The sequence below is a fragment of the Narcine bancroftii genome, chromosome 11, assembly GCF_036971445.1.
Source record: "Narcine bancroftii isolate sNarBan1 chromosome 11, sNarBan1.hap1, whole genome shotgun sequence".
Lineage (NCBI taxonomy): Eukaryota > Metazoa > Chordata > Chondrichthyes > Torpediniformes > Narcinidae > Narcine > Narcine bancroftii.
Window position 1 is genome coordinate 20,226,314 of NC_091479.1, and position 14,991 is coordinate 20,241,304.

Sequence of the window (14,991 nt, forward strand, 5' to 3'; positions counted from 1 at the left end):
TCAGAACATTCTGAAACATGCCAGCAATTCTGCGTATAACTGCCAGCAATTTCCCAAGGAACTGTCTTTGCCTTTGTTACTCTATCTGTTCAAAGCACCAGAATATTCTGGTTCAGTGTGACATAGCGATGGAGAACAGGTTTAGTAGTACCATTCATTTCAAGGGATAAAAATTTAGCTCATAAAATTTACATTTTTATTTCAATTTCTTTCATTTCTAAAATTACAGTGTTAAATATTCAATATTTATATTGTAAATATCTGAATGTTGGAAACATCATAAACTTTCAACATCCTTGTCAGGTGGCTGCCGGAGGATTGATTAGAAAATCCTGCTTCTCCCCACAATATCATTCAAAGGTCAAAACAAGTTCCAATCAGAAAGTTTTCCACGGGAATTCTGCTCCGTGGGAAAAAAAATCTTTACTGTTCATTTTTCTGTTCCCAGCTAATCTGGGAGCAGAGAGTCTGTTTACGAATTAGAGACACACGGGAGGCTGCGGGTGCCAGAATCTGAAGCAAAGCATAATCTGCTCGTACTCAGGATGGTCACTGAGGACAGTGGTGGATGTGAAGCAATGATTTGTGTGCACTTCCACCACTGCATTCGGTTCTCCTGATGGAACCTCCTCTGAGACCAAATGCGCAGACTTGGGGACCATTTTCAGAAACCTGAAAAGACAAGATGGTATAAAGAGAGACCAGATGTGCCATTTTAACTTGCCATCCCATTCTCAACCTGACTGTCTGACCTGGACCTTCTCCACTGCCAGAGTGAGGCCCAATGTAAATTTGAGAAATGGCACCTCATATTCTGCTCAATGGTATGAAGATAAAATGTTCTAATTTCAGGTAACAAGTCTGCTCTCCCTTCTATACCCCTTCTGTTCTTCCCTTACCCCTTTTTTTGTCCCCTTTCCCATTCACTCTACTCATTCTCATCCCTTCCTTTTTGGTTTCATTCCCCGCCGTCCCCATCTCCCCACTGCGACCTTCCCCTTCAGTTCCATCTGGTCTCTCTTTATACCACCTTGCCTTATCAGGTTCCAGCATTGGGCAGCCTCTATCTACTCATCGCCCCTTTCACACACCTATGTTTTATTGCCCTCCTCTCTCTCCCTTTATCTGGCATCTGCCAATCTACTGCTTGCGGCAGTCATGCGTCACCTCCACCTGGTTCACCAATCCCACACGAGGCCCTGCTAACACCACCCCCATCCCTGTCCTCTTTATATTAGCTTCTTCATAACATTCAGCCAAGTGTGAAAAAAGGTCCAGCTTGAAATCTTGGCTTCTTTTTTCCTCCCACGGATGCCATTTTTTCAGCAGATTGTGTTTAGCACAGGTTTACAAATTACGTCCCTAACTCAATCCAGGTAGTCAACTGCTTTGGGGCATGGTCTGGAAGAAGGAGACAATCTGAAAGTTAAATTCTCTGCCCCTTGCATGGGCTAATGATTTAATCAGAAAAGATTTCCTAGCAACTTTCTCTCCTCTTTCAGAACCCAGAATGATTGATTTTATTAGACTGTTGTTGAATAACAAAATATTTTCATTTGTTCTTGTACACCTCTACGTTTGCTAAATTCAAAAGAACAGAGTGAGTATCTTACCAATGCAATCATTATTATGTGAGATCATGAATCCTGGGAAGCACAAGCAGTGATACGAGCCGACTGTGTTCTTACAAGTCCCATTGCCACAGGGCTGTCGCTCACACTCATCAAAATCTGGGCAAATGAAAAGGAAATACCGGTATATTTTTACTTGAGAGAGAGAAAAAATGCTTTTCGCATCTCAATTGAGATTTAATTGATCTGCAAGTCAAAAATGGGATTGAAATTTGACTTTATTTTCCAAATTTTAAAATTCAAATTAAAAATGCTGAACAGACCTGCAATATGTTTTTCTATCAGATAAGATCTTGCTGCATACAACATTGTAATTAGTGTGTAAGCATCAACTGTTGGTAGCAATCATGTCAGAGACATACAGTTGTGGGATTATGTTTCATTCCAGTGAGCAAAGATGAAAATGTTGCTTGATTCTAGTGCAGTTTTAAAGATGCACTGAACAATAAAGGTTGGGCAGTGTTTGAGCGGAGAGAAATAAAGCTAACGTATTGGACCCGTCATCATTTACTGTGGGCAAATAGTTCCTTCAGGTATGCAAATAGTAAGAAATGCATAAACAACTCAATACCTGAGATGACAAAATGGTGGCACTGCCACGGGCGCAGGCTCAGGGGAGCGGGGAGTGGAGTCACAGCGCTTCTCCACAGGGTCCTACCACCCAGTCATTATGCCACCAGGGGAAGTCTGCACAGACTTTAAATGGCCAGTTAAAGGAGCCAATGGTATTTTTTTGGAGGTATGTGTTAAAGATGGCTGGGCAGCAAACTGGAAGAGGTTGCAAACTCTGGTAGAGTAGCGGCCTGGCGCAGGGCACCGTAAATGGGAAGAGCATCCTCCAATGAGAAGGAGAAGAATAGAAAATGGCCCTAGAGGGAAGGTGATCAAAGAAGTGGACCAGCGAGAGGCTCATGCAGGCTGCGGGCTGCTGGAGACGGGCTCATGGGAACCAGATATTGGAATTGGCTTCGAGAGGGTGCTGAGAGCAAGGGGGCTCTCGAAGTGCCTTGGGTGCTGAAGGCGTTCTGATTGCATCGAAGGTTTGAATCTGGAGCCCGGGTTGCCGATGGTTTGGACTGGAGACTATGCAGCCGCAGATGCTTTGGGAGCACTGGAGGCAAATCCACAGATGCTTAGTGTCTCTGAAGGGACTCTCTTTTGCTTCTTCTTCTCTTATTATTAGGAGCGCTGGGTGAATCTTTGTTTGCTTTATAGAGGACAAAAGTCAAAGTACGTTATGTATATTAAATTTTTATGTTATTATGTGACAATAAAAGGAAGCTTTTATTCAATGGGGGAGCAGAAAATACAATTCATGGAATGCAAACTGAGATGAGTGAGACTTCCATTCATTTTCTAAATTATTCTGTTTGAAAATTAGATATAACTGATTTGACTTTAACGAAAGGAAAAATGATTCACTTGCTACTTGCTCCCATTCTGTCGAGTGTTTACTTACCCATACACATTGTCTTATCCGGAGTTGCTTTGAAACCATTTCGGCAGATGCAGTGAAAACTTCCTACTGTGTCAATGCACTGTCCATGACTGCAGACATTAGGGATCTCATGACACTCATTACGATCTGTGGGCAAAATAAGGGGAATTTCCCAAACACAGATTCATTTCTTTGAACAAGTCACCTACATTCTAAGTCAAGCTTAGAAATAAAAAAAAATAAAATAACAAACATTTGAAATAAGATCTAAAAAAAACCAGGAAAGCACTGCTGACCATTCAACATCTGTAAAGAGTAAAGCAAGTAACACTTCAGGTGGAGAACAATTCTGTTCGAGAATTCTGCCTTCAACAATAAATGACTTTTCTAATTTCAGACTTTGATGGATCTGCATTTCCCAATTTACTGCATGTATTACACGCAGGGTAACGGTGGACAAATAGGACCACTGTGATTTACAGAATATAACTTAGGAAAGAAAATTCTCTTTTTTTTTGTTGCTTGCTGTGAAACTTTAGTAGTTGGAGATGTGAAATAAAAACATCATATTCTAGAAATGCCCAACATATTAAGCAACCTCTGTGGAAAGAAAATGTTAACTTTTCAGGTCATAGATCCCCAAATTATACACATTAATATGAAGAAAAACTCTGAAACAGTATTACACTTCCACAGAACAAAGTTGAGTTAACTCGTTCAACGCTGACATGTTTCTGGGTACAGTAAAAGTCCGAAAATCTAGATGCCAGCAATCCGGATCGCTCGAGAATCGGGACTTCTCGAAAACCCTCAGCTTTTGCCTGCGTGCATGCATAATGCATAAGTGCCACAGATATACTGGCCAAGAATCCGGAAAATTTGAAAATCCTGCCTGACCCATTACCCGAGTAGTCCAGATTTTAGGGCTCTAAATAATGAAATTTGAACTTAATTTACAAAAATTACATCAATAGCTTGGGTGATTTCAACAACAATATTCTCAATTTTAAGGAGGTGCAAGAGCTTATGGGATGTTCTAGATTCCAGCATTTTGTTTTTTCCCCCCCTCAATTTTAATGTTATGGAGATTTAGGAATAAAAAAAATTATTGTAGCTCTTGTGATCAAAGGAAATATAATTCCTAACATGGATAAAAATTAATTAATTTATAAACCAGTATAATTCAAGAGCACAATTTTATTTACATGACAGAAATGGGTGGAAATTGTAGGCAAGGAAATAAACACCCTCTGCAAACCAGAAGGTGGAAAATTATTTTTTCTTTCTGCAGATTAATGAATTGTATATAAAAAACTGAATGTTTATTATTCTATTCCTCGTCCTGAACTATTCTATAAAAACCATTCTTATTGTATATACTTGGCATAACTAATATTTCAGTGGGCTTCTAATGCATAATCATTTTCCCTTTGGTATTTTCTTGGAATGATTTTATGGTCTCTTTTAAAACATTCTGATCTCCCCACTGATATTTTACAATGACTATAAACTTGTTTCCCCTCACCAACAGGCCGTAATGAACATAATTATAGGAAATTAATACTTCCGTTTAATTCAAAATGTGTTATTGTCATTAATATGTAAACATCTTGTGTTTTTATTTATTTTACTCAAAAACCATACATCAGGTTGCTAATGATAAGGATAAAGTAACAATTAATCTACATGTGGCCTCGGGGTTCAAAATATTTTTCCGAAACAACTTTTTACTTCAGAATAAAAGGAAATCAACCTGCTTGACAAAGAAAGCACTTTCCTCGTTGGAAACACATGGCTATATTTAGATTTTATCAGTGTTTACCTACCCATGCAATGTCCAGTTGATGTGAGCCGGTAACCTGATGAACATTCACAGCGATAGCTGCCTGGTGTGTTAATGCAATCAGCATTCTGTTGACATAGCGGCCCATTCTGACATTCATCCATATCTGCAGGACCAAAATGCCAGTTAATAAATGAAAAGGACTAAAAGTGAGTAAGGGAAAACCTTCCTTCCCTGACCAGTATTTGGAGGGGAGGGGAAAAAGGGCAAGATGAGTAGTGGATAAAAATTTGACAATAATGCTTATATGGGAAATGGAAAGAAACCGGAGGGTTATGGGTGAATACAAGCGGGAACTATTCAGATTATTCTCACACACAGTAAGCAGCCCACAGGCTGTGTGGGTCCTACGAAGAAATGTGGCAAATTGCAATGGATGCAATTGGCCAAATTCTTTGACCCACCAGACTGAGACAGAATACCTTATTGATCAGTGCCTGATCATGACTACCAGTGATCAAATTGGGTAGAAAACTGAACATCATAAGGAGCACAGCAGTCTTTCATCAAGCTTTACTTTCAGCATCTGTTACAAATATTCTGGTTTGGAGTTAAGTCTATAGATGCTGGGGCTGAGGCAATACACAAGCATTCTGGAAGTAAAAGCCATCCAATGTTTTGGGCCTGGGCCCTTCGTCAGGTTCCACAGACTTGTCTGATCACAGACTTTCTTAAATTGCACAGCTCATGTCCATCTAGCTGATGCAATAGGATTCTGCTGGTCTGTGACAAATGTAATTCTGTTTTGGTCTGGTGCCTTGTTCAACAAAGGTAATGGGGCAAACCCTGGGAATTGGAGACCAGCGTGTCTTGAGTACGTAAACTGTTTAGGGAGGAGGATTTACGAGCATTTTGGGGAAACAGTCTGCAAGGAGCAAGTTGTGCCTCAGAAACCTAAATGAGATTTTCAAGGAGGTGACATACAAAACTGATGAAGGTAGGGAGATGGTTGTTTGGCAAGGTTCCCCATGGTCGTAAGCTCAACCAGAAAGTTGAGACATGGCATCCACGGAAACGTGGCTGCATGGCTTCCAAGCAGAAAGCAGAGGGTGGTGGTGCAATATGACTAGAGGCCAGTGATTAGTGATTACATTTCTTGGATGAGGAAGTGGAAGGATGGGTTAACATGCTTGCAGATGACAAGAAGGTTGGAAGTGTTGTGGATAGTGTAGGGACAGATGGAGCTCAATCTGAAAAAGAGCGAAGTGATACACTTCGGGAAAAAAAAAATCGAACTTCAAAGCGGAGTACACGGTTAATGTCCAGATTCTTGGCAATCTGGAGGAATAGAGGGATCTTGGGGTCCAAGTCAAGATGGTGAGATGTTGTAATGTCACTGCTAAAGCTGGTGAGGTCCCGGGAGAGTGGGGACACAGCGCTGCTCCGCAGGGTTCTGCAGCCGACAGCTCTGTTTAAATGGGGCGTTAGAGGAGTCGATGGTCTATTTTAAATCCTGCAACCACGGAAGTCTGTGCCCAGGATGGCGATGCCAGGGCTGGACAGTATACGATGAGGGGTTGCAGATTCTGGAGAGCAGTGGCATGGTTCAGGGCATCAGAAACAGGGAGAATACACTTTGTTGTGCATAGGAGTTGACCCCATAAGGAAGGCGACCATGGTAGCAGATCAGCGAGGGCCTCAGTGGGCTCAAGGAGCCACCCAGGGTGCGGGCTGCTGGCGACTTGGCATCAAACTACTCACACTAGGTGGCGGACTGCGGGGACGGTCTCATGGGAACCAGATATTGGGAACTGGGATTTGAGAGGATGCTCAGGGCAAGAAGGGGTCTCAAAGGTGCTGAAGGCTTCTTGATTGTATCGGAGGTCTGGATCTGGAGCTCAGGTCGCCAATGAATTGATCAGGTATCTGTGCAGAGGCTGTGGGAGCAGTGGAGGTGGAGGAGAACTCGTATCTCGGAAGGGATTCTTTTTTGCTTCTCTTTCTCTCATTGCTAGGGGTGCCAGTGATGCACTAAAAATAACTCAAAAGACTAGAATTTACCGGACTAAAGTGCTTTTATTACCATGACTCGAGACTCAAGCTTGTTCTGGGGAGGGGTTATGGCATGGCTGCCTTTAATGGGGGAATCAAGGGGAGGAGCCACAGGTACAATCAGGAAGGGGTGGGCCAGCCACACACATGCAAACAGTGGTTCCCCCACATTCACCACCTATTTTAAAAGTCCAGCAGGTTAAGTCCATCACAAATTCAGTCTTGTCTGCCGTTGAAATGTCGTAGTGCCGCTGTGGCTCAGCTGTCGACTCCTGGATGGTCTGGTTGTTGTCGGTGGGTGGGTTGACTGGTGACTGAACTGAGAAAGCTGGGGTACTGGTTGGTCAGCCGGAGTCCTGGGGTCTCCTGCGGACATGCAGTGTCCTCGCACCTAACCAGGTACACCACATAGGCATATTGGGGGTTGGCGTGGAGGAGGTGGATCCTCTCAACCAGTGGTTCAGACTTTTATCACTTCTCACATGCTCCCAGAGAAGGACTGGCCCTGGGGATGTCAACCAGGATGGCAGCGTGGTCCCCGACACGGACTTCCTGAGGAAGGGAAACAACCGTTCATGTGGGGTGCCATTGGTCGCTGTGCACAGGAGGGACCTGATTGCATGGAGCGCTTTAGGGAGGAATTCTTGCCATTGGGAGACAGGCAGGCCTTTTGACCTCGGGCTAAGATGGTGGCCTCCCAGACGGTGGCGTTCTCCCTTTCCACTTGGCCGTTCCCTCTGGGGTTGTAGCTGGTGGTCCTGCTCGTGGCGATACCTCTGGCCGGCAGAAGGCGATGCAGCTCATCACTCATGAAGGAGGACCCCCCGGTCACTATAGGAGGGGTATCTGAACAGGGTGAAGAGGTTGAGCAAAGCTTTAATGATGGTGGTAGTGGTCATGTCCGGGCAGGGAATGGCTAAGGGGTAATGTGAAAACTCACCAATGATATTGAGGAAGTACACATTGCAGTTTGAAAAGGGCAAGGACCCCTTGAAATCCATGCTCAGGCACTCAAAGGGGTGGGTGGCCTTAATCAGGGTGATTTGTTTGGCTGGTAGAAGTGTGGTTTGCTCTCCGCACAGACCTGGCAGTTTCTAGTCATTGTCCTGATGTCCTCAACTGAATAGGGGAGGTAGTGGGCTTTGATGAATTGAAGACCCTGGTGACCCTGGGGTGGCAGAGGTAGTTGTGGAGGGCTTGTAAACAGAATATTTACGCACTGGAGCACGTCCCTTGGGACAGGGCATCCAAAGGTTCGTTGAGCTTTCCGGACCGGGAAAATTATCAAAATTGTAGGTAGAGAGTTCGACTCTCCACCTCAGAATCTTGTCGTTCTTGATTTTACCTTGCTGAGAGCGACTGCACGCTGGTCAGTCAGCAGGATAAATAATTTGCCGGCAAGATAGTGCCTCTAGTGCTGTACCGCCTCAACGATGACCTGGACCTCTTTCTCGATGGAGGAGTGCCAGATTTTGGAGCTTTGGAGGGCGTGGAAGAAAAATGCTACAGGTCTGCCTGCCTGGTTAAGTGTGGTGGCCGGGGCAAAGTTGGACTCATCGCTCTCCATCCGGAAAGAAATGGATTTGTCCACAGCATGCATTGCAGCTTTGGTGTGGATGAATCCTTTGATGTGGCTGAAGGCCTTACAGGCCTCTGTCGACAGGGGAAAGGAGGTGGATTTTACGAGGGAGTGGGCATGGTTGGAGACCCACTGGGCATAATAGAAGAAAAACCACAGGCACCTTTGCAGGGCCTTGAGGATGTGGGGAAGTGGGAGCTCCTACAGGGGGCAGGATCAGGATCAGGGCCAATAACACCATTCTCCATGACGCAGCCAAGTACAGCCAGGCTTGATGTGCAGAATACACATCTACCTTTGTTGTAGGGTGAGGTTAAGGCTTTTGGCTGTCTGGAGGAATTTCCAGAGGTTGGCGTCATGGTCCTGCAGATTGTGGCCACAGATAGTAACACTGTCGAGGTAAGGAGATGTGGCCAGCAGCCCCTGCTCATCCACCATTTGGTCTATCTCTCTATGGAAGATGGGACACTCCATTGGTGACCCCAAAGGGACCCTCAGAAAGTGGTAGAGGCGGCCATCTGCCTTGAGCGCGGTGTACTGGTAGTCCTCCAGGTGGATAGGGACCTGATGGTGTGCTGACATTGGTGGAAAATACTTGATATTGGAAAATTTGGTTTACCATATCACCCCTGCAAAGTGGGGGTGCGGGGGGGGGGGGGGGGTATGTGTCCAGTTGCGTAAATCTGTTAATAGTCTGACTGCAGACGATAACCATTTGGTGTTTTTCCCTACTCTTAACCACCACTAGCCAAGCTCTCCAAGGGCTGGTACTGGGTTTGATGATCCCCTCAGTCAGGAGCTGTCTCACTTCTGACTTGATAAAGGTCCTGCGCCAGCTCTATATCATCTGCTCTTGGTGGCGACAGGTTTACAGCTGAGGGTGAGGTTGGCGTATGGAGGTGGGGGGTGATTCTAGAGGGTGGAGAGCCCACAGGTCGGGCACAGTGGGCTGATCGGGGGTTGCTGGTGGTACGCGTTTGGAGGGAAGGAAGGGTGGTTTAAAAGCTGTTGGTTGTAGACCGTGAGGGTGGTGGTGGGGCCCATCATATTCCATGATGAAAGTCCAACCCCAGTAGTACAGGTGTGCAGAGCTGTGGCATCACAAGGAGTTTAAAATATTTATAATCTGTGCCATGCATGGTCAGTGACACTACGCAGCTGCCACAGATCTCTGCTGAGTGGGACTTAGACTGTAACTCGATGGTCTCACCGCGAGGGAGTAACACTGCACCAGGTTGGGGTGGTTGAAGCTCTCGGTGTTCCTGCTATCAAACAGGCAGCTTGTCTTGTGCCCATTTACCTCTATGTCCATATTGACCTGGCGAGGTAATGAGGTCTGGTTTGGCCGTGTATGGCTGAAGCCAGAGTAGCATCGCTGTCTGATCCGCTGTACGGGCTCATGGTCTGGTAAGATGGCAGCATCCAAGATGGTGGCCCCCATAATGTGCACGCAATGCTGCTCGTCAGAAGTGACATCACCAAAGATGGCAGCGCTGTTTGGGTTAGAAGGTTGCTTGGACTTGCTTACCTTCATGTAGTGCCCCTTCCTCCTGCAGCCGGAACAGACAATGTCCTTTGTCTGGCAGCGCTTCCTAGGGTGTTTCTACTGGCTGCAGAAATAGCACTTCGGGTGCCTGCTGATAGCGGTGGTGGCCATAGTCAGGTCAGGATGTGGGGCAGCCTGCAATCCCATGTCTAAATATGGCGGCACCCATGTTCCCTATGAGGCAGCCACGTTGTCGGTCGAGAAAGAGACCACGTCGCAGAGGGCTAATTCCCGAGTTTTAGCTAGTTTTAGGGCTTTCTGCAGCTTCAGCTCACCCTGTTCTAGCTGGCGAATGTAATCTGGTCTGATGCGGATCAGCTCCTCCAGGTACTCTTCTGCTGATATGGTCTTGTAGCCGCAGGCCCTTCTGAGATCTCAAAGGACCCAAAAGTAGTCATCGATCAACTCCCCGGGTCGTTGTGGCTGGGATGTGCTTGGCATAAGCTACATTCACCTGGGCTAGGTACTGGCCTTTCAGAATGTCCGTTGCTTCGGTGAATGTCTCGCAGTCTCTGACCAGTGGGTAAACCTGGTGCCCAACCTGTGAGAGTAGTAGGAGTAGCTTATCTGTGTTGGATTGGGTGATCTTGGTGGAGGCCTGCAGAAACACGTTGAAGCAGCTTAGCCAGAGTTAGAACTTGTCAGATGCTTCCGGTGATCGCGGGTCGATTTCCAGCCTCTCTGCTCTCAGCAACTTGTCCATTCCAAAAAAAGAATTATGGTAATAAAATTGATGCACAATCAATAACTCCTATGACTAGAAGTTACCTGATGCACTATCAATAATTCAAAAGACTAAAGTTATTGAACTATAAGCTCTTGTTTACTAGAAACGTGAAGGTCATCCTGTGTTGTGACCCAGGCTTTCTGGGGAGGGATTATGGTATTGGAGCCTTTACACAGAGTCAAAAGGGAGAGTCACAGAATGGGGCAGAGCCAGATTAATGAGTGCACCAGCAGTTCACCTGACTGATAGGCTTTTATTACCATAAACAGAAGGCACTTCTTATATTGCTGACCCGAGTCCTGAGATTGTTCTGTGGGAGGGGTTATGGCGTTGCTGCTTTCATTCGAGGCATCAAGGGGGAAGGACCCACAGGTACAATCAGCAAGGGGAGGGCTAGCCATACATATAGAAACAGCATTCACAGTGATTCCACTACAGCAGACAAAAGAAAAGTAAAAGTACATTACATCTTTATGCGTTAATCACGAGACAACAGAAAGGAACCTTCAAGTCCATGGATCCCTCAAAGTTGCCACGCAAGTTGATAGGGTGGTTAGAAGTGTGCCAGCGTCATTAATGGAGCTTTGATTTCAAGAGCTGCGAGGTAATGTTGCAGCTCTATAAAAACTTTGGGTTAGACCACACTTACAGAATTCTGTTCAGTTCTGGATGCCTCATTGTAGGAATGATGTGGAAGCATAGAGAAAGCCATACAATCATTTATAACATCCTACATTTTTAAATGTAGGATACAAGCACAACAAAATTAAAGTATGTGGGATTTTATATACTATAAACACACACACTCAAATATATATGCTGAATATAGATATACTGGTATATACAGATATACACACACACACACAGTATATAGAGTATATTTCAGCATATAAATCGACTCGTGAAACCCTAAAAAAATGTCTCAAGGTGAGGGGGGGGGGGAGAGGGTTCAACTTATATGCCAGATGTACTTTCGAGACCTTAAATTCACCCCAAAAAAAAGAGTGACACCAATTTAGCGTATAAGTCAATGCTGGAAGCACCTCCCCACCACTGGATGCCGCCGCAACCGCAACTACCTCGGACCCTGAGGCTGCCGTTCCTGCCCGGTAGGCCAAGCTACTTAATTTACAGCTTTGTTACTCATGATTGGGATGTTTTAAAAATTTTTTGGGTTATTCCTGGGAGGCCCAGACAGCCTGAAAATGGAAGGATATACCATAAAACCCTTAAAATTAAGGCTAAAAATGGGGGTCAACATGTATGCCAAAATATACGATGTATATATGTGGAATTATTGCAACAGATCATTTTCACAAATTATTACTATTTCTTTCCTACCTTCACAGCTGATCAGTTGATCATTATATTGAAATCCCATGGGGCATTCACAACGGAAGCTTCCAAGTTGGTTTATGCATACACCATTTGCACAAATACCAGCAATCATTCGACATTCATCGATGTCTGCATGAAAGCATATTTGCGGGTTCACTTTGTGGATATTAGTATATTTTTCTCCATTCACTAAACATCAGCAAAAGTGTCAAGAGACCAAAGTCATGTACAAGGCAACATTTTCACTAAGTGCATAAGGTTTTTATCAACGTGTGCTTTTCCTAAGCTTTAAATATTTCTGATTAGAAGCTCATCATTCTTCAAGGGTACAGGCTAAACGGTTGCCAGGAACTCAAAAGAAAATATGGAAATCAGATTAACTACTGAAAATTCATTTATTTTTAATTATATTATTTAATTATCAGTTCTGTTTCCTAAGGGCAACTTCTGGAAAAGTGAAAACTTTTTAATGTCCTTCTAATCTGTGCAGGATTTTTTTTTTGCCTAGTCCCACTGACCTGCATCCAGTCCATAGCCCTCCACACCTCTCCCATCCATGTACCTCTCTAAATTCTTATTAAATGTTAAAATTGAGCCTGCATTCACCACCTCAGCTGGCAGCTCGTTCCACACTCCCACCCACCTTCTCATGGCTGAGTGTGTAGCCACGCCTACTGGCAGGTCTTAAAGGGTTGCCAGATTATTCTGGACTGGTCGACCTACATGTGATACGCTCCAGTCTTTTAGTTTATAAAAGCCTTGGTTTGGATCAACAATTCCTCCTCATGTTCCCCCTAAACTTTTCTCCTTTCACCCTTAACCCACGTCCTCTGCTTTGTATCTTATCTACCCTCAGTGGAAAAAAACCTGTCTACATTTACTCTATCTATTCCCCTCTTAATTTTAAATACCTCTATCAAATCTTCCCTCATTCTTTTGCACTCCAGGGAATAAAGTCCTAACCTGTTTAACATTTCCCTGTAACTCAGTTTCTAAGTCCGGACAACATCCTAGTAAATCTTCACTGCACTCTTTTCATCCTATTGATATCTTTCTTGTAGTTAGGTGACCAAAACTGCAGACAATGTTCCAGATTTGGCCTCACTAATATCTTATGCAAGTTTACCATAACATCCTAACTCCTGTACTCAATACTTTGGTTTATGAAGGCCAATATGCCAAAAGCTCTCTTTATAACCTTGTCTACCTGTGACACCACTTTCAGGGAATTATGTATCTGTATTCCCTGATCCCTCTGTTCTACAACAATCCTCAGTACCCTACCATTTAGCGTGTTTGTCCTTTCTTGGTTTGCCCTTCCAAAATGCAACACCTCACACTTGTCTGCATTAAACGCTATCTGCCATTTTTCAGACCATTTTTCCACCTGGTCTGTGACAGTATGGATTCTATCACCTATGTGTATATTGTAGTATAGGATGGCTGTGATTGGCTGAGAGTGTAGCCACGCCTACTGGCAGGTCTTAAAGGGTTGCTCCTAGCCAGACCCAGATCATTCTGGACTGGTCGACCTACATGTGATACACTCCAGTCTTTTGGTCAATAAAAGCCTTGGTTTGGATCAACGAGCCTTTGATTCTTTCGATGTGCACTACATGGTCCAGATCTCTCTGCAAGCTTTGTAAACCTTTTTGCTGTCCACAACGCCTCCAATCTTAGTGTCATCTGCAAACCTGCTGATCCAATTTACTCATTCTTTTAGGACATCTAAGTTATGCTGTAAATAATGACTAGGAGAAATTTGCTTAGTTTATTACATGTTAACAAAATCAGATAGGTTAATTCAAAGAGTAAGACATGGCTCCATTTGAATAAAATGAGGAACATAATATGCTAACTAACATTTTTTTAATCTAGCGATATTCATGATATAAAATTGTTATTGTATTCAAAACCTCTGGAATAGTATTTTGGAAATGAGTATAATTTGACACTGTATATATTTACACTGGAATAGTATTTTGGAAATTAGTATAATTTTTTTGCATAATAGCATGTTTTATCAACAATTTGATTTTGGAGGTCAGTACTTTCTGCCAGGCAAAATTTTCCAAAGTATGCTTTCCAGGAGTTCTAAACTTTTAACACCAGAATGCTAAATCATTAAATTTAACTCCACTATGACACAGGATGCAATGTTTTCTTAAAAAAATTCCTGAACCAAGAACAAACAAATAATGATTTTTTGGGACATAAAACATTTTATTATTCAAACATTTAAAAATTTCAAGCTTAAAAATAAAGTGATATCTTACCAACTGGCTTCCCTGTTGTAATATCAATAACAAAGCCAGGTCTCTGACTCCCACACAGAATAACATATTCATCTGAAATAGAATGCAGCATAAGTGGCGACGTAATATATACGGCATGAATTGTGATTGTTAATTCCAGAATGACAAAATGCAGTTACTTGTGACAGGAAGGGGACACTGTTCACAGGGTCTGTTCCAGGCTTTCCCAATGTTATAGGAGCAACAGCACAGCTTCTTTGTCATGTTACTTGGAAGCTCACCATCGCACGTGCCATTTTCACTGTAGAAGTTTTTGAAGCAGAAGCTTTTTCTCATGTCTGCAGATTGAAAAGTTAACCCGTCACTAAATGTGAAAGACTATTGCTAAACATAACTGAATTTTCTTATTAAAGCAAAATGTTGTTTCTTCATCTCTGACTTATTGGTTAAATATTGAGGCTTACCCATACAGTTATTTCCGCCATTAACTTGCATGTAATCCGGTGGACAGATGCAGGTATAATTTCCCATTGTGTTAATACATGTACCAGGGCCACAAATGCCAGGCGAATTAATGCATTCATCAAGGTCTGGGGGAAAAAAAAGAACAAATGTTTTGGATAATTAAACAATACTATATCA

The 14,991-nt window shown here is 43.6% G+C and overlaps 1 protein-coding gene across 1 annotated transcript in view; it reads right to left on the reverse strand.

Moving 5' to 3' along the window:
* Positions 1-14,991, reverse strand: part of LOC138745618 (fibrillin-1-like) — a 341,681-nt gene that overhangs the window by 75,803 nt on the left and 250,887 nt on the right. The window contains exons 40-46 of the mRNA XM_069902837.1: positions 14,814-14,939; positions 14,529-14,687; positions 14,371-14,442; positions 12,098-12,223; positions 4,896-5,018; positions 3,091-3,216; positions 1,614-1,730 (exon numbers count right to left, since the gene is read on the reverse strand). Coding sequence (XP_069758938.1) covers positions 1,614-1,730; positions 3,091-3,216; positions 4,896-5,018; positions 12,098-12,223; positions 14,371-14,442; positions 14,529-14,687; positions 14,814-14,939 — 849 coding nt within the window. The remainder of the gene's footprint in view (positions 1-1,613; positions 1,731-3,090; positions 3,217-4,895; positions 5,019-12,097; positions 12,224-14,370; positions 14,443-14,528; positions 14,688-14,813; positions 14,940-14,991) is intronic.